We start from the raw sequence: 18,643 nt of genomic DNA, 5'->3' as shown, positions 1-18,643 counted from the left end.
TCACTTCGAACCTCTCTGCTCACCTGATGAAGAAGCAATGCTCTGAAGACTGATGATAGCAAATAAACCTGTTGGTCTTTAACCTGGTATTGTGAGACTTCTGACTGTACCTACCCCAGTCTAATGCCAGCATCTCCCCATTACAGCTTGTTTTGAGCAGGCGTGGAGTCAGTTGCATTCGAGAGAAGCAGTTGAGCCTTTCGCCCTGCTACACTCAATCGGGGCCTGTGTTCTTGACTTGTATCACTGCCATGACCCTCAGTTTGGGTTTGTACCCCTTGACTCGCACTCATCCTCCCAACTCTTGATCATGGCTCGTATCTCTTAGAACATAAGAACTAGGAGTAGGCCATCTGGCCCCTTGAGCCTGTTCTGCCATTCAGTAACGTGGTGGCCGATCTTTTTGTGGACTCAGCTCCACTTAACTGCACACTCATGCCTTAATTCCTTTACTGTTCCAAAATATGGTGCCAATATATTCTTCCTCAAGTAAGGAGACCAAAAATGTCCACGGGACTCCAGGCATGGCCTCAACAGCACCTTACACAGCTGCAACATAACCTCACGGTTTTTAGATTCCATTTGCCTTCTTAATTACCTGCTGCACCTGCAAATCAACTCCTTGAGATTTCTGTACAAGGACACCCAGGTCCCTCTGCACACCGTGCGCTGCAGTTTTTTCCTATTGAAATAGCAGTCCATTTTGCTGTTCCTCCTACCAAAATGGATGACCTCACAATTATCAACATGGTGCAACATTGTACTCCATCTGCCAGACCCTCACCCACTCGCTTAGACTATCTATATCCCTTTGCAGACTTTGAGCATCCTCTGCACACTTTGCTCTGCCATTCATCTTTGTGTCATCTGCTAATTTTGGCACATTACACTTGGTCCCCAACTCCAAATCATTTATGTAAATGGTAAACAATTACGATTCCAATACTGATCCCTGAGGCACACCACTACTCACTGATTGCCAACCAGAAAAACACCCATTTAACCCCACTCTTTGCTTTCTGTTAGTTAACCAGTCCTCTATATCCATGCCAATACATTATCTGTGACACTGTGCACCTTTATCTTATGTACCAGTCTTTGGTGCGGCACCTTGTCAAATGCCTTCTGGAAACCCAGATACACCACATCCACAGGTTCCCCATTGTCCACTGCACATGTAATGTTCTCAAAGAGTTCCACCAGATTAGTCAAATATGACCTGCCTTTCATGAACCCATGCTGTGTCTTCCCAATGGGCCAATTTATATCCAGATGTCTTGCTAGTTCATCCTTGATGATAGATTCAAGCATTCTCCCTACTACAGAAGTTAAGGTAACCAGCCTATAGTTACCTGCCTATTGTCTATCTCCTCTTTAGACAGTGGCATCACACTTGCTATTTTCTAATCTGCAGGAACCACCCTAGAATCCAGTGAATGTTGGTAAATTACCACGAGTGCATTTGCTCTTTCTCCCGCCATCTCTTCTAATACCCTGGGATGCATTCCATCACGACCAGGAGACTTGTCTACCTTTAGCTCTATTAGCTTGCCCAACACGATCTCCTTTCGTGATAGTTTCTAGGTTCTCACCTGCATAGCCTTCCTGTCATCAATTTTTGGCATGTTATTTGTGTCTTCCACTGTGAAGATTGACACACAATACCTGTTCAATACCTCAGCCATTTTCTCATTTCCAGTTATTACATCCCCCTTCTCATCCTCTAAAGGACCAATGTTTAGTTTAGCCGCTCTTTTTCGTTTTACATATTTGTAGAAACTTTTGCTATCTGTTGTTATATTCTAAGCTAGTTTACTCTCATAATCCATCTTACTTTTCTTTATGGCTTCTTTTGGGATTTTCTCTTGACCTTTTAAGATTCTCCAACCCTCTAGTTTCCCACTAACCTTTGCCATTTTATATACATTTTCTTTCAATTTGATACCGTCCTTTTATTTCCTTAGATATCCATAGCTGCTGATCTCTTTTTCTACTGTCCTTCCTTATCACTGCTATATTTTTATGTTGAGCACTGAAAAATCGCTTTGAAAGCCCTCCACTGTTCCTCAATTGTCCCACCGTAAAGTTTTTGCTCCCAGCCTTCCTCGTTTTGTAATCACCTTTGTTTAAGCACAAGACGCTGGTTTTGGATTTTACCTTGTCGCGCTCCATCTGTATTTTAAATTTAACCAGACTGTGATCGTTTCTTCCAAGAGGATCCCTAACTGTAAGATCGTTAATTATTCCCGTATCATTACACAGGACCAGATCTAGGATAGCTTGCTGCCTCGTAGGTTCCATTGCAAACAAGGAAACTATCACAGATAGAATCTATGAACTCTTGATTTTTAACCCCCCTTCTCGTCCCTCAATCTGGGCACATCTCTCGTGATTGTGTTGCCTCTCCCAGCCCTCATTCAGAACTTGCACCCTTTGCTTCGTGTTCAAAAAGTGAACAATTGAACCATAGATAAGTTTTGTGACCAGGGAATGAAGTTTGCAGGATTATTGCTACAGCCTGGAACTTGAGAAATATGAGAGTGATTTACCATGCAGCAGAGGCTTTGCAAGTACAGTCAAGAGCCAAGGGAAGGCAAAGAATAGAATAACATATAGATCGTGCATGACCATGCTGTGTTTCCGTGATTTTCAATAAGTCTGTTTCACTTGATATAGTGAGCAATCTAACTGATCTGACACTTTGATCTGAAGTCTGTCTGAGAATTCTGTCACATGGGAACATTTTGTTCGTGTTAATGGTGTTGTGTTGAATGTGCTGTTTTTCTTTGTGCAGAGCTATGAGGATTTTGGAATTAAAATTGGTTGGACGGAATTTTTATGACCCAACAAATGCAATTGTGCTCCCACAATATAGGTGAGTGTGATCTATGATTCATTGGCTGGGATCATCACAGTGCAAAACTCCAGGAGAAGCCAAAAGCAAGATTCCCGCTGGCATGAGCTCGCAGTGTGATTACCCCTGCCCCCACCCCAATTGGCATAACGAGGTTCCCTACCTTCCTGAGCATTTAAATGCATCAACATAAGAACATAAGAAATAGGAGCAGGAGTAGGCCAACTAGCCCTTCGAGCCTGCCCCGCCATTCAATAAGATCATGGCTGATCTGCCGTGGCTCAGTTCCACATTCCCGCCCTCTCCCCATAACCCTTAATCCCCTCTCTCATCAAAAACCCATCAACCCGCGTCTTAAAAATATTTAGCGAGGCAGCCTCCACCACTTCAACGGGCAGAGAATTCCAGAGATTCACCACCCTTTGAGTGAAGAAGTTCCTCCTCAACTCCGTTCTAAACTGCCCCCCCTTTATCTTGAGGCTGTGCCCCCTAGTCCTACTGTCCTTTCTGAGCGGGAAGAGTCTCTCCACCTCTATCCTATCCATCCCATTCATCATCTTATACGTCTCAATGAGATCTCCCCTCATTCTTCTAAACTCTAACGAGTACAAGCCTAATCTATTCAGCCTCTCCTCATAGCTCAACCCCCTCAACTCCAGAATCAGTCTAGTAAACCTCCTCTGCACTCCCTCCAAGGCTAAAATATCCTTGCGCAAGTACAGCGCCCAAAACTGCACATAGTACTGCAGCTGCGGCCTCACCAACGCCCTATACAGCCGCAGCAAGACCTCCCTACTTGAATATTCAATCCCCCTCGCGATGAAAGCCAGCATCCCATTCGCCTTCCTGACCACCTGCTGCACCTGCAAGTTGGGTTAGGGTTAGCTCACTGTATTGTCCCCATCATTGGGATTTCCCCCACGTTGGTGAGGTTTAGGACAATTTTTTTAAAATGTGAATGAGGTAAAGGCAACTGTGATGGATTTTCACATGCATTGGGGAAGGGCGTGTCAGTTTCTCAGGCCCCACACTCTAGAACCATGAGACTTGCCTCCAGCTTTTTTTTCTCTTCTGTGCTGGACAATATGGTGAGGAAAAACCAAGGGCGACAGAAGAGCTACAAGCTGCTTTTCTCAGCTGAGCCAGCACTTAGTCATCATAAATGGGTCATTTTCCTTGGTTTTCTGTCAATCTTCTATCCATAAAACATGGAGCAGAATTAGGCCACTCAGCCCATCAAGTCTGCTCTGCCATTCATCATGGCTGATGTTTGTCTCATCCCCATTCTCATGCCTTTTCCCCATAGCCCCTGATCTTTTATTAATCAAGAACGATCTCTGTCTTAAAGACACTCAATGACCTCGCTTCCACAGCCTTCTGTGGCAAAGAGTTCCACAGAGTCACCACTCTCTGGCTGAACAAATTCCTTCTCCTCTCTGTTTTAAAGGTTCGTCCCTTAATCCTGGGGTTGTGCCCTCTGGTTCTTGTTTTTCCTACTAGTGGAAACATCCTCTCCATGTCCACTCTATCCAGGCCTCTCAGTATCCTGTAAGTTTCAATAAGATTCCCCCCCCCCCCCCCCCCCCCGCCCCCATCCTTCTAAACACCAAGTGCAGACCCAGAGTCCTCGACCATTCCTCATACGACAGGCTCTTCATTCCAGGGATCATTCTTGTGAAGCTCCTCTGGACCCTTTCCAAGGCCAGCACATCTTTGCTTAAATCTGGGGCCCAAAACTTCTCTCAATATTCCAAATGGAGTCTGACCTGAGCCTTATACAATATCAGTGTTAAACCCCTGCTCTTGTATTCTAGGCTTCTTAACATGAATGCTTACATTGCCACCATGCCAATATGCTATCCCCTAACCACAATCTTTTATTGTTCGCAATATCCTTTGTGGCGTTTTATGGAATAAGCAGCAATAGACAATCAATGTGGGCTTCTTGGCTGCTTTTGCTTCTGAGTTGTTCCTTTGTGTCTAAGGGAAGTTTCTGTTGTGCAGGCTGCAGATATGGCCAGGATACTCAGCAAGCATTCGAAGGACAGATGGTGGATTGATGTTACTCATTGGTGTATCCCACAAAGTTATCCGCAATGACTCTGTCATTGATGTTATGTGAGTATTATGCTGTGTTTGTGAATGTTTAAAATAATTTGTTGCTGTCACCATCTTGGTTTATGATGTCCTAATCCAGTAGTCCATTCTTGTTAGTTTTTTTATTCACTCGTATTCAATTGTGGGACATGGGTGTCACTGGCTGGTCAGCATTTATTGCCCATCCCGAGTTGCCTTTGAGAAGGTGGTCGTGAGGTGCCGCCTTGAACTGCTGCAGTCTGTGTTCTGTGAATTGACCCACAATGCTGTTAGGGAGGGAATTCCATGATTTTGACCCAGTGACTGCAAAGGAATGGCGATATATTTCCAAGCCTGGATGGTGAGTGGCTTGGAGGGGAACTTGCAGGTGGCGGTGTTCCCATTTTTCTGCTACCCTTGTCCTTCTAAATGGAAATTATCGTGGGTTTGGAAAGTGCTGTCGAAGGACCTTTTGTGAATTGCATCTTGTCGATAGTCCACACTGCTGCTACAGAGCGTCGATGGTGGAGGGGTTGAATGTTTGTAGGTATGGTGCCAAACAAGCAGGCTGCTTTGTCCTTTGTTCTTGAGTGTTGTTGGAGCATGTGGGGAGTATTCCATCACGCTCCTGACTTGTGCCTTGTAGATCGTGGGCAGGCTTTGGGAGTCAGGTGGTGAGTTACTCAGCACAATATTCCAAGCCTTCCAGCCAAGGTTCACTTGAGGTGAATTGCCCTGCTTTAAGAATTTGATTTTTGACAAGCCCTCTGGAAGCAGGTGGGCATCATTCAAGCCACAGAGCAGGTGAGGGGAGAAGATTTCACACAAGTCAATGGCTTAGGATTTCTTCCCTTTTCCATTGACTCTGGTTTGAGCTTTGAATCCAGCGATTCTTCAAGGGTTGACACATGAGGTCAAGTTGCTTGGTGTTCATTTGACTATGGAATATTAACGGGTGATCTGGGGAATATTTTCAAAATGTTAAAAAAATTTTTGCTCAGGTAGCAAAAGGAATGATATTCCCGAAAGAAGAACCAACAGAAAAGTCGTTGAGGGGTAAAATTTGGGAACATCTTTCACGAAAGGTGTGGTAGAACATAGTGAGGTTTCTCAATTTGCGCAATCCCATTTATTGCAACCCCACAGCAACCCACCTTCACCACCACTATCTTGCTGAGAATCTGCTCCAAACTCTGTGCAATACATGGAGTTCTTTCTTGTCTGGATAACAAATCCAACATAGAAACAGGTCTTTTCAATCAATGGATTCACACTGGTGTTAATACTCCCAACAAGTCTGATCTCACCCTATCAGCATGTCCTTCTATAAAAGCAAATTATTGCGGATGCTGGAATCTGAAACTAAAACGATGCTGAAAAATCTCAGCAGGTCTGGCAGCATCTGTAAGGAGTGAAAAAAGCTGGTTTTCAAGTCCAGATGACCCTTTGTCAGAGCATGTCCTTCCATTCCTTTCTGCTCCATGTATTTATTGAGCTTTCCGAAAAGTACACCTGTGTTACTTAGCTGAAATACTCCCCATGGTGAGTTCCATGCTCTTGCGATCTGTTTCATGCTGTTCACGCTAACCCACGTATTGCCTTCCTTTCCAGGCAGGCTATATACCAGAGGAGCAATGAGAATTTCCAGGATGAGTGTACAAAACAGCTGGTGGGCAGCATCATCATGACCAAGTATAACAATCGTACCTACCGCATCGATGACATAGACTGGGACAAGGCTCCAACAAGCTACTTTCAGATGGCAGATGGCAGAGAGATTACCTTTAGTGACTATTACAGGTCAGTTTGAAAGATCAGGAGTGACAGTCTACGAGGAGCAGACCACACAATCTGTCAGGCCCTCTCCTCCGTTCAGTGCAATCTTTGCTGATTTTGGGTTGAACTTGTAAATAGCTGATGCCCCAGCACTGATCCTTAACTGCACTCCACCTGTCACAACCTGCCAACCTGAGATTGGATTATTTGTGCCCACTTTTTCCTCCTTGTCCATTAGCCTATCTTCTACCCATGTTGGTAGATCACCAGTTGTGTGAGCCCTCATCCTGAAGTACTAACGTTTTATGTGGCACCTTATCAAGTGTCTTTTGGAAATCCAAGTGTCTAACATGTTCTACTTCCCACTTATTTCCTAATTATATCCTCAAAAATCTCTAAATTTGCTAAATATGATTTCCCTTTGGTAAACCATGTTTACTTGCACAAATGTTTTACAAAGTGTATTATTAAGGCAGCCTTAATGATGGATTCCTGGCACTTTCCTGATGACAGATATCAAGCTGGCGTGGAGTTCCCTGTTTTCTCTCCTTTCTTGAATAGCAGTGGCACATTTTTCTAACTACCAGTCATCAGAGACCGTTACAAAATCTAGGGAATTTTTGAAAAATATAGCCATCATGTTCACACTCTCTGCAACTCTTTCTTTTCAAATTCAGGAGTATCAGCCATCAGGTCCTGGGAATTGTTTAGATTTCAGTCCCTTGAGCTTTTCCTCTGATACTAATTACCTTTATTTTCTGCACTATTATTGAAGTATCACGGTAAACATCTTCCGATTTGAATGTATATACTGAAATTTTCAGTGGGTATGAGCATGCGTGAGTGATGTCATAGTAGCGTGGGCTTTCGCAAGTTTAACCTCACCGCGAGGGAGGTGTGTAATTCATTGCCTCCAGAACTGAACCCATACTGTATTTTATTTCAATATTTTTGTAAGTAAGGAAGATTGAATATCACAACATGCTGGGCTTCCTTTCTGTGACCAAGTTACCACATCTTTGTGGTGATGGCAAAATGATAGGACAAGTTGAGTTTTAGCATGGTGACACACAGATTTGCACAGTGAGGAACTAGGTTGTAATGTGAGTGACGCTTGAGGATTCTGATCAATGGGGTTAGAGAGTTTACCACTGAAAAATGGGTTAGTGCCATAACTATGTCCTGGGCCATCAGTGAGTTTATGGAACAGAACAGGACTGAATGTGTGGAAAGGTTGGAACACTTCTTGGCAAATGGAATTGCAATGTGGCTAAAAAGTGTTCAGTTCTTCTGGGACAAAGACTTAGCTAGTGAAGAATTTAGCAACACTACCGAACCTGGGGAACATTTCATTTGCTGATTTAGCTACACTCTTTGAGAATCACCACAATCCGAAACCCTCAGCGAATGTGCAGCCGTTCAAGTTCCAGAATCATTTTCCTAAAACTGGACAGTCTGTAGCTCACTTTATTGCTGAAGTAAGCCAGCTGTCTGAACATGGAGAGTTTGGTGCAGTTTTGGAGGATGTTCTCCAGGTCAGAATAGTCTGCAGCATTATTGGAGACAGTGTTCAATGTCATTTGTTGGGAGAAGCCACACTGCATTCAAGAAGGCTCTAGAAATTTCTCAGGGCATGGAAATGATTGCCTGCATTACAAAAGATATTCAAAAAATCATTGGTGGTGTACAGGCAAGTACAGCACATCAAGCAAAGAAAAGGGCTGCAAGCAAAAAGGTGGAAGAGTGAAATGTTTCCGGTGTGGAGGGACACGATGTGAATCATTGCAAATTAATGGATGCTGTTTCTCACCATTGCAACAGAGAGGATCACTAAAATGCAGGAGTTCTCAGAGCAATTGGAAAGCTGATCAGGGAAATTGAAATTCAAAAACCTCAGTCAGCTACACATAACCTGGAAAGCTCAGACCATGATGTGGATGTGCCGGCGTTGGACTGGGGTAAACACAGTAAAAAGTCTGACAACACCAGGTTTTAGTCCAACTGATTGATTTGTTAGTAAACTCACAAGCTTTCGAGGGGACTCCCTCTTCGTCAGGTGAATGGAGAGTTCTGGCCTCGCACGGAGCATATAAAGCACAGACAGTTTAGAGATTACTGATTAGAATGCAAATCTTTACACCTAAATGTCAGATAATGCACTTTTTCCTGAATAATGTGTCATTCCTGGTGCACTGACCTGTGGGGCAGACAGAGGCCCAGATTGCCGTCCCTGGGCCGTGTTCACTGAGTCGGGAAAGACAATAAAAAATGAGTTGGGACGGGCGACCCGGGAACAAATCCATCATTCTACATAGTTATCTTAAAACTAATACAATTATGGTCACTGGCCCCAAAGTGATTCCGAACACTTCTGTCACCTGCCCTTCCTTATTTCCCAAGAGGAGGTCAAGTTTTGCCCCCTCTCTAGTCGGGCCATCCACATATTGCATGAGGAATTCCTCCTCAACAAATTTGTCTCCGTCCAACCCTCTAATACTGTGACTGTTCCAGTCAATGTTGGGAAAATTAAAATCTGCAACTATTACCACCCTTTTTTTTTAGGAGCTATCTATAATCTCCTTAGGTATTTGCTCTCAATTTCTCACTGACTATTTGGGGGTCTCTAGTACAACCCTATCAAAGTGATTTTCGCTTTCTTATTTCTCAGTTCTACCCATATAGTCTCAGTGACTGAACTCTTGGATATATCCCCTCTTGGTCCAGCTGTGATGCTTTCCCTAATCAAAAGGGCAACTCCCCCTCCTTCCACCTGTTCTATCTTTGCTGTTGCATCTGTACCCTGGAACATTAAGCTGTTGGTCCCGTCCCTCCCTTAGCCATGTTCCGGAAATAGCGATAATATCCCAGTCCCATATACCCATCAATGCCCTGAGTTCATCTGCGTTGCCCGTCAGGCCTCTTGCATTGAAGTAAATGCAGTTTAATGTGGATTCTCTTGCTCTCAGTCTTGCTTTGGTGTGATCTGTGTGGTACTAGGATTACTGAAGCTGTCTTTACTAATTAATGTGCTCTCTTTAACTTCCATGCTGTCCTCAAATTACTCTTGTCTCCCTACTGGTTTGGAAACCACTCCACCACCACCACCCCCACACACAACTAATTTAAACTCATCAAGTGACACTAGCAGATGCCCCTGCTAGGATGTTAGTCCCCTTCCAGTTCAACTGTAGCTCATCCCTCTTGAACAGATCAAATCCCTGCGTCCTGCCCCAGCACTCAAGCCAGTATCCATCTGCCTAATCCTCTATTCCTACTCTCACTATCACATGGTACCAGTAGTAGTCCTGAAATTAGTACCTTTGAGATCCTGCATGTTTGCCTTCTGCCTAACTCTCCATATTCACATTTCAGATCGTCATCCCTTTTACTACCGATGTCGTTGGTTGCAATACGTACAACAATCTCTGGCTGCTCTCCCTCCCCCTTAGGAATGTCCTGCAATCTCTCAGATGTCCTTGACCCTGGCACCAGGGAGGCAATACACCATCCTGGAGTCTCGATTGCAGCCACAGAAACACCAGTCTGTGACTCTAACTGGCGAGTCCCCTATTACTCCTGTTCGCTTGCTCTTTGCCCGACCCTTGCCCACAGCAGAACCAGCTGCAGTGTCACAGACCTGGCTACTGCTGTATCTCCCCCTGACAGGCTATCCCCCTCAACAGTATCCCTATTTGAAAGGGGAATAAGCACAGGAGACTCCTACACCACCTGCCTGTTTCTCCTGGCAGTCACCCATCCACGTGTCTGAACCTGTGCTGTGACGACGTTTCTGTAACGAGTGTCTGTCAGACTGTCTGCCTCCTGTATGCTCCACAGTGCATCCATCTGCTGCTCTAAGCGAACAATGCGGTCTGTGAGGAGCTGCAGCTGGACACATTTCCTGCAGACAAAGTTGTCAGGGAGACGAGATTGCTCCCTAATTTCCCACATCTGGCAGGAGGAGCATACCACTGCCCCAGCTGCCGTTCTGCCCTCATATGGGTAAAAGAACCTGAACTCACCTTTCCCTTGCTTGTGGGCCTCCCACGACTTTTCTTTTGGTTACAGGTGGAGGTAGAGAGGAAAACACTGAAGTAGTGTTTGGGGTTTAACTGTCCCTTCAAAGCAGCTCCTCCACAAACCACCACTGGTCACAGTGACTGCACCTATGCAAATATTACCTGCAACTGCCAATCACCTTTGCCTGTTAGTTAGTTTTAGACTCAGTTACACTCAGCTCCCTCCTCCAACCGCTCTCTGCAGATCCCCGAGTAAAGTTAATTTTATACTCTGTTACGCTCTGCTCCACTGGAGCAGAGGTTGGACTACTACTTGGAGTATTTGAGGTGAACATTGCATACCAAAGCAAGGAAACCAAGAGCGTGGCTCCTGGTGGGAAAAGGGGAAGGGCCAAATTTACTTGAGTATGACAGGCTCAGTAAAATTTCATTGAACTGGAGTGAGGTAAGTCTGGAGCTCGAATGAGGTACAGCACTGGGCTTTCACACTATCCTCTGACCAGTATAATATACAATTGACAGAGAATTCACAAATAGAGGTTTTCAGAGGAACTGGGTACCTTGTATGGCACTCCAGTTGAGTTGTTTGTCAATCCTCAGAGTTCTCCTCACTTTTTCAAGCCCAGGAAAGTGTTGTGCCCCATGAAAGGAAACATGGAAGAGAAGTTGTAGTGACAGCAGAGCCTTGGAATCATTTGAGCCCGTTGAGTTCTCACGCTGGGGAGCTGCAATTGTTCCAATTCTTAAAAGCGGCAGCACGATGCACATGTACCATATACGTATTGCAAACTTCCCATTCATTCGACCTCCAGACTGGACGCTTAGCTAGTGTCATGGATGGAAGATCAATTTTCAACCCTTGCAGGAGGCAAGATGTTCTCAAAACTTGACATGAGCCACTCCTACCAGCATCTTTATTTAGAGGAAAGCTCATGATACCAAATAAATGTGTCGGACTTTAACCTAATGTTGTGACACTGCTGACCAGTTAGGAGTGCAAAAAAACAGTGTGCCACAGTCAACACTCAGATACAGCTGTCTGTTTTTTGAGATTTCCTCCAGTCCTGAGAGTTTTGAGAGGATAATGGACACTTTCTGTTGCAGGAATCCCTCATGCAGCAGTTCACTGGGACAACATTCTGATCACATGGAAGACCCAGTAACCTGGATCAAGTGTTGGCGATGTTCAGAGGCAGGCTGAGCCCGAAGTGTAGCACATGCATCCCTCCCGTGGGCATGGTGAGAATACAGCACTGGGCTCTCACTATCCTCTTACCAGTATAACATTGTGTGTAGGGCAGGGAAGAGCAATGCAAACACAAGTGTATTGGCTCCTTTCCCTTTTCCAGACATGCCAAGGCAGTGGTTCCTCCAGAGACAGTTTTCTTGCTTGAGAGACTGGTGCGTTGTCCAATGAATGCTGGACAGTTGGGCAGTGGACGGACCAGATCCCTGTTCGATATCAGCTGAAGAGATGCCTTACGTAGGGATGACCCATGATTGCAGGGGGTAATACATCGAGACCGTGCGCAAAGCAGGAAGATCAGCTGAGTGCAGAGGATGGTTATATCCTTGGGGGTCCAGAGTGGTTGTTCAGAAATCTTGAAAGTTTAGCCAGTTGAATGTTTGGTGGCCTAATATGGGTCAGGTCTCAGAGAACAAGGTGGAATTGGGTTCTGTGCATCAACTGAATCAAGTGATGGCACCTGCACACAACATTGTGAAAGTGGCCTGATTGTCCATGGTCTGGATTTTGCAGAGCCTGTTATAGGTCATGTGTTTCCAGTCATTATGGACATGCATTCTCAGTGGTTAAAAATACACATCGAGATAAACGTTGCAGCTCTCGTTACCAAAGAGAGGTTACGGCAAGTTTCTGCAACTCGTGCTTTACCAGATTCTCATGTTTCTGATGGTACAATGTGATATGTTCCGAGAAATCATAAAAACCCTACAGTACAGAAAGAGGCCATTTGGCCCATCGAGTGTACACCGATCACAATCCCACCCAGGCCCCACTCCCGTATCCCTACATAGTTTACCCACTAATCTCTCTAATCTACACATCTCAGGACACGAAGGGGCCTTTTAAGCACGGCCAATCAACCTAACCCGCGCATCTTTGGACTGTGGGAGGAAACCGGAGCACCCGGAGGAAACCCACGCAGACACAAGGAGAATGTGCACACTCCACACAGACAGTGACCCAAGCCGGGAATCGAACCCAGGTTCCTGGAGCTGTGAAGCAGCGGTGCTACCGTGCCGTCCAAAGAATTTCTGCAAAGGAATGGAATGCCCCTTGTGCTACTGCGTCTTTTCAATGGTTTGGCAGAGTGAATCACTGAGACATTGAAGGAAGAATTGAGGAGAATGGCAGCTGATAATTTGCAAACCTTTGAAATTTCCAGTATCGTATCACGCTACAGACAAGAACAGGACTCTCTTGAGCCCAATTACTGATGGGACGGAAATTCAAGTCTCACCTGGGTCCACTTGTCAAAGTGTGAGTGAGAAGGAGACGAGTAAAGCAGGAGGAGAGACATGACTTGCATGCTGAGGAGAAACATTTGGAGCTCTGGATAACATGGTGGAAATGCTGTAGATATTGGACAGGAAGTGGTTCCTGTTGAACAATGATTTCCAGTGGAATCTACTCCCGGAGAGGATGAGGGACGTTCATTGACAGATACTCGGTCTAATCCTGCACCTGCAAGACCAGCTCCATTGAAACAATCTGCTCCAGTGTCCGCTGTGTCACCAGTGGTACTGCACAGAACACAATGTCGTTGCAAAGCTCCAGAAAGACTGACCTGTAGTTGAAACATGAACTCCGTTTTGTTCTCGAGGACTGATTAACAGTAAGGGGAGAGAAGTGTTAGGAGTGTTACAGAAACCATCTTCCTATTTGTGTATGTACTTAAGCAGGTATGAACAGGCGTGAATAATGCTGGCTTTCAAGGGTCTAGTTTTACCCAAGGGACCTGTGTAACTCTCAGCTTCCAGTTCAGTTTTCATGTTGTACTGTATTTTCATATCTTTATAAATAAATTGACTATCATAACACCTTTGACTACCTCTTTGGGCCAAGTTATCACCAGTTATTGTTTATTTCTGCCATGAAGGCAGACACAAAATCCTAGTTCCGTTTCTGTCATTTCCTCGTTCCCCAAAATAATTTCCCCTGCCTCTGATTCTAAGGGAACGACATTTAGTTTTGCTGCTCAATCCCTTTTCATCTACTTATTGAAGTTTTATAATCTGTTGTTTATATACCTGGCTCTCCATTCTATTTTTATTCCCTTTTTAGCAACTTTTGGTGGCCCTTTGGTTACTACAACAGGCTTGTGACTATTTTTCGCAACTCTGTCTCTTAGTTTAATTTTAAGCTTAGCCACAGTATTGCTGTGTTTTGGACTTGTTTCCTGACGTGGTTCCCACTGTTAATTTGCAGTCATTTTAGTCTGTCTATCTGATCAATCTTGGGTAATTCTCGCCTTAAACCATATAATTGGCTTTGTATAATGTTTTTCTTTGCGATTGGAGAGAATACTGCATGAACTTGATTGTATTATGATCACTATTTCCTAATGGGCCTTTAACTGCTGTGTGACAAGTTAACCCTGCCTTGTTACACAATGCCAGAACCTAGACCACCTTATACCAAGTTGGTTCCACAATGTGTTGCTCCAGGTAACTGTCAGGAAAACATTCTAAAATTCATCTGGACCACCCTAAACAATTGGCCTCGACCAGTCTACTTAAAGATTGGAATTCCTCACAACTATGACATGGCCTTTGTTACACAGTCTAATAATTCCTTGTTTCATGCTCAGCCCCTATTGAAGGACTTGTAAATTATTCCTACCAGCACTTTCTCACTGTTGCTCTTAATCTCCAGTGAGACTGAATCTACTTAATAATCTTCTGAACCAAGATCCTTGTCACTGATGTCCTTGTGTCATCTTTCAGAATCAGAACTCTCCTTCCTCATTTGCCATTTTCTCTGACATTTTGAACATTGTGCATCCTGGAATATATCTAGCCCAGCTTTAGTCATCTGTATCTAGTAATGGGATCTAAACCATTTATCTGTATTTGTCATGAGTTACTGTTTTACTGTGGATACTTGACAATTGCACATAAAAATCCTTCAATTTCCTTCTATCAACAGCTATTGCTTGTTTGACCTTGTTAGCTCATGCAGAATTACTTGGGCCTCTTCCTGTCCTACTCTGCTTAATTTTAACCACATATCTATGCTGTTCAGTTGCATTGCCTTTTATCTTTGGATTGGTCGCTTTCCCTTCAACTGAACCCTCATGACAACTTCCTATTTATTAAAGCCATATTCACAGTTCAGATTCTGGTCCCATCCCAGTTTGTGAAGCCCATCCCAGGGGACTTTCCTGGGCTCTGATGTCAGTGTCCCATGAATCAAAACCCTATGTCACATTCGTCTTTAATCCAAACGTTGAGTTCATCTGTTTGACCCAGTGCTAATTGGGATGTGGGTCAGGTCACAATCCAGATATGATCACCTTTGTTCTGCATTTTCATTTGGACTTTGGCTCTTCAAGCTCTTATTGGTTCCTACATGGACCACAACAAATGATTCCATTTTTGCACCAAGTTCAGCTGCAGCCCCAAGGGGACAACCTTGTGAGCAGATGGGGTATGAAGTTTCTGGTGGCTGTGACAGAATACAGTGCCTATCACCCTGACTATACTGCCCCTGTCTACCAATTCTCTTTTCACTCTCCTTGAACAATGTGTCACAGTCAGTTGGCTCACCCACCTTGCAATCTTTCTCATGCTCACAGATTGCAAACAACTTGCACCTTGGCCACAGTCAACGTCTCTAACACTACCTTCTGGATTCTAACTCACAGCCACAACCTCCTGTGCCTGACCATTGACTAACTCTGAAGTTGTACTTGTCCTCAGGTTTGTGACTACCTCCTGGAACAAAGTGTCCTGTTAACTCTGCTCCCCATTTGTAACTCTAACTCCAGCAACTCTTGCTCAAGCTGCAAACGCTTATCCAAGATATCATTGTGTGACGTTGAAGTTTGTTGCACAAATTCCCACATGTTGCCTTCATGATGCTACCATCTGTGCTATTTCTGTCTAACCTTGTTTATTTACTTAGACAATTTTGCATTAATGTACAGTCAGTGAACCATTTTTCCCATGTGTAATAGTGAGCAAGTCATCTTACCCTAATGCAACAGATTAGATGAAATATCTCGGTGTATGCCCAGTCATGCAATCCTGCCCGTGTGTGTGTGTCAGAGAGCTTGCAATCCTGCCTGTGTGTGTGTGTGTGTCAGAGAGAGCATGCAATCCTGCCCATGTGTGTATGACAGCGAGCATGCAATCCTGCCCATGTGTGTGTATTACAGCATGCAATCCTGCCTGTGTCTGTGTAAGAGAGAGATCATGCAATCCTGCCCCCGTGTGTGTGTGTGTGTGTGTGTGTGTGTGTGTGTGTGTGTGTGTGTAAGAGACAGAGCATGCAATCCTGCCCCTGTGTGTGTGTAATGTCCAGGATGATTACAGGAGAAACAGTGGAATAAGAGATATGTTTGAAAACTCTCAAGGGATGATGGGAGCATTTTTTAGTATGTACTGATGTTTAATCAAGATAAGAGGGGGAGAACAAGTTCATGATTTGTGTGTGTATTTGGTGCAGCGTTAAGATGCAGCTTTCTGTACTGTACTGTTCAATGTTTCTGCTGTATTTGAAAATTCAACAAGTCCTGCACTGAACAGAGTTGGAGAGATTAAGGATGGGTTCCATGAAGTTAGCCTGTGATGAAACGATTCGTCATTTCAGTGGGATTAAGGTGCTGTCATTGACCATGTTGAATTTACAATTGCAGCAAAAGCTATGGGATTACCATTCAGGACTTGAACCAGCCTCTCCTCGTATATCGACCAAAGCAGAAGTATGGACCACAGGGACAGGTACAAGATAGAATCATAGAGAGCTATCCAGTTAGCCACACTTTACTGTGCTTTTCAAATTGCCCTGGAAGGTTTGCCAGCTTCAGGCACTGAGCAATTCATTTTTGAAAGTTATTACTGAGTCTAGTTTTCAGGAACTGCGTTCCAAGTCATCGCAACCCACCGTGCAACAAAAATGTCACTACTGGCAAATACCTTCAGTCTGTGTTTGGCTACAAAACCTTCTGCAACTGGAAACAGTTTCTCCTTATTCTCCTTTGAAAATCATTTATGATTTGAACTGTCGCGATTAAATTTCCCCATGTTCTTTTATTGTCTTTCATTCGTGGGCCATGGGTGTCACTGACTGGCGAGCATTTACTACCCATCCCTAGTTGCTTGAGGGCAGTTGAGTCAACCACATTGCTGTGGCCATGGAGTCACGTATATCAGACTGGGTAAGGACGGCAGATTTCCTTCCCTAAAGGACATTAGTGAACCAGATGGGTTTTTCCGACAATCAACAATGGTTTCGTGGTCATCAGTAAATTCTTAATTCCAGATATTTTTTATCAAATTCAAATTCCACTACCTGCCAAGGTGGGATTCAAACCCTCAGAACATGAGCTGAGCTTCTGGAATAATAGTCTGGCAACAATACCACTGGGCCATCACTTTCCCCCAAGAGCAGAAGAGGTTAATGCCAGCTTCTTTTAGTTTTCTATTAATTCCTTATCCCTGGAATTATTCTATTAAACTCCATTTATCCCTTTCCAAGGTTTGATATCCTTCCTGAAGCATGTTGCATGACATGTATATGAGTTATGTCTGTGTTTTATGAATGGCTATCGTACATTTGCTAATGTGCACAGTGCTGATTGTAACTGTAGAAGTAGAGGCTAATCTCAAGACGAATGCTGCCTTCACTCATAAATTCAGCCTTCACTCATTTTTATCCACAGCTTATCCACAGCGAGATCCTTCTCGTGCCCGAGCTGTCTTTTATGACTGGGATACCAAATCAGATGAGGAAGGATACACGAGCAATGAGGGCAAGTAGCAGTTCGACTGATGTCCTTTCAGTGTCCTTTCATCGTCCTGAGGAAATGCTGTCTAACTACTATCACTCAGTATTGTCGGCAGGTAGCAAAGTCTAGTTTGCAGTGATATGGAAGCTGCTTCTTCATAGAATGAGGAGGCCATTCAGCCAGTTATTCCATACTAGTTTTTTGAAAGAACTATTCAATGAGTCTCTTTCCTTATCAATTTTTTTCCAATACAACAACACATCGGGTTCCCTTTACAAAGTTGCTATTGAATCTACTACCGCAACACTTTGAAGCAAATGTATTTCAGATCGTAACAATTAATTGAATAAAATGATTTATGGGAATAACAGCAAAATGGGCGACAATTTAAATGGTAAAAAAATGCAGCATGCTGCTGTGCAGAGGGACCTGGGTGTCCTTGTGCAGGAATTGCAAGGAGTTGGTTTGCAGGTGCCGCAGGTAATTAAGAAGGCAAATAGAATTCTGTCCTTCATTGCTGGAGGGATGGAGTTTAAAAACAGTGAGGTTATGTTGCAGCTGTATAAGGTGCTGGTAAGGCCACACGTGGAGTACTGTGTACAATTTTGGTCTCCTTACTTGAGAAAAGTTATACTGGCACTGGAGGGGACACAGAGGAGATTGGCTAGGTTGATTCTGGAGTTGGGAGAGTTGGCTTAAGAGGAAAGACTGAGGAGACTGGGGCTATACTCATTGGAAATCAGAAGAATGAAAGGAAATCTTATAGAAAGATGTCAGATTATGAATGGAGTAGATAAGATAGAAGCAGGGGAATTGTTTCCACTGGGGGGGTGAAACGAGAACGAGGGACCATGCCACTATGCCGCCCCAATGTTTCCTCTTGTGAGAAAATGTTTGGCTCTGTTGCGTTGCTTTTTTTTTCATTCATTCATTGGAGATGGGTG

General features: G+C 44.2%; 1 protein-coding gene across 1 annotated transcript in view; it reads left to right on the top strand.

Moving 5' to 3' along the window:
• The window catches only part of piwil2 (piwi-like RNA-mediated gene silencing 2), a 57,289-nt gene that overhangs the window by 9,143 nt on the left and 29,503 nt on the right, over positions 1 to 18,643 (top strand). Inside the window, exons 6-10 of the mRNA XM_080217270.1 lie at positions 2,795 to 2,875; positions 4,859 to 4,972; positions 6,542 to 6,730; positions 16,608 to 16,692; positions 17,634 to 17,723. Coding sequence (XP_080073396.1) covers positions 2,795 to 2,875; positions 4,859 to 4,972; positions 6,542 to 6,730; positions 16,608 to 16,692; positions 17,634 to 17,723 — 559 coding nt within the window. The remainder of the gene's footprint in view (positions 1 to 2,794; positions 2,876 to 4,858; positions 4,973 to 6,541; positions 6,731 to 16,607; positions 16,693 to 17,633; positions 17,724 to 18,643) is intronic.

Source organism: Carcharhinus amblyrhynchos, chromosome 34, assembly GCF_965287045.1.
Source record: "Carcharhinus amblyrhynchos chromosome 34, sCarAmb.v2.hapA, whole genome shotgun sequence".
Lineage (NCBI taxonomy): Eukaryota > Metazoa > Chordata > Chondrichthyes > Carcharhiniformes > Carcharhinidae > Carcharhinus > Carcharhinus amblyrhynchos.
The sequence above is the reverse complement of the archived record's forward strand: the minus strand, read 5'-3'. Positions and strand labels throughout refer to the sequence as shown.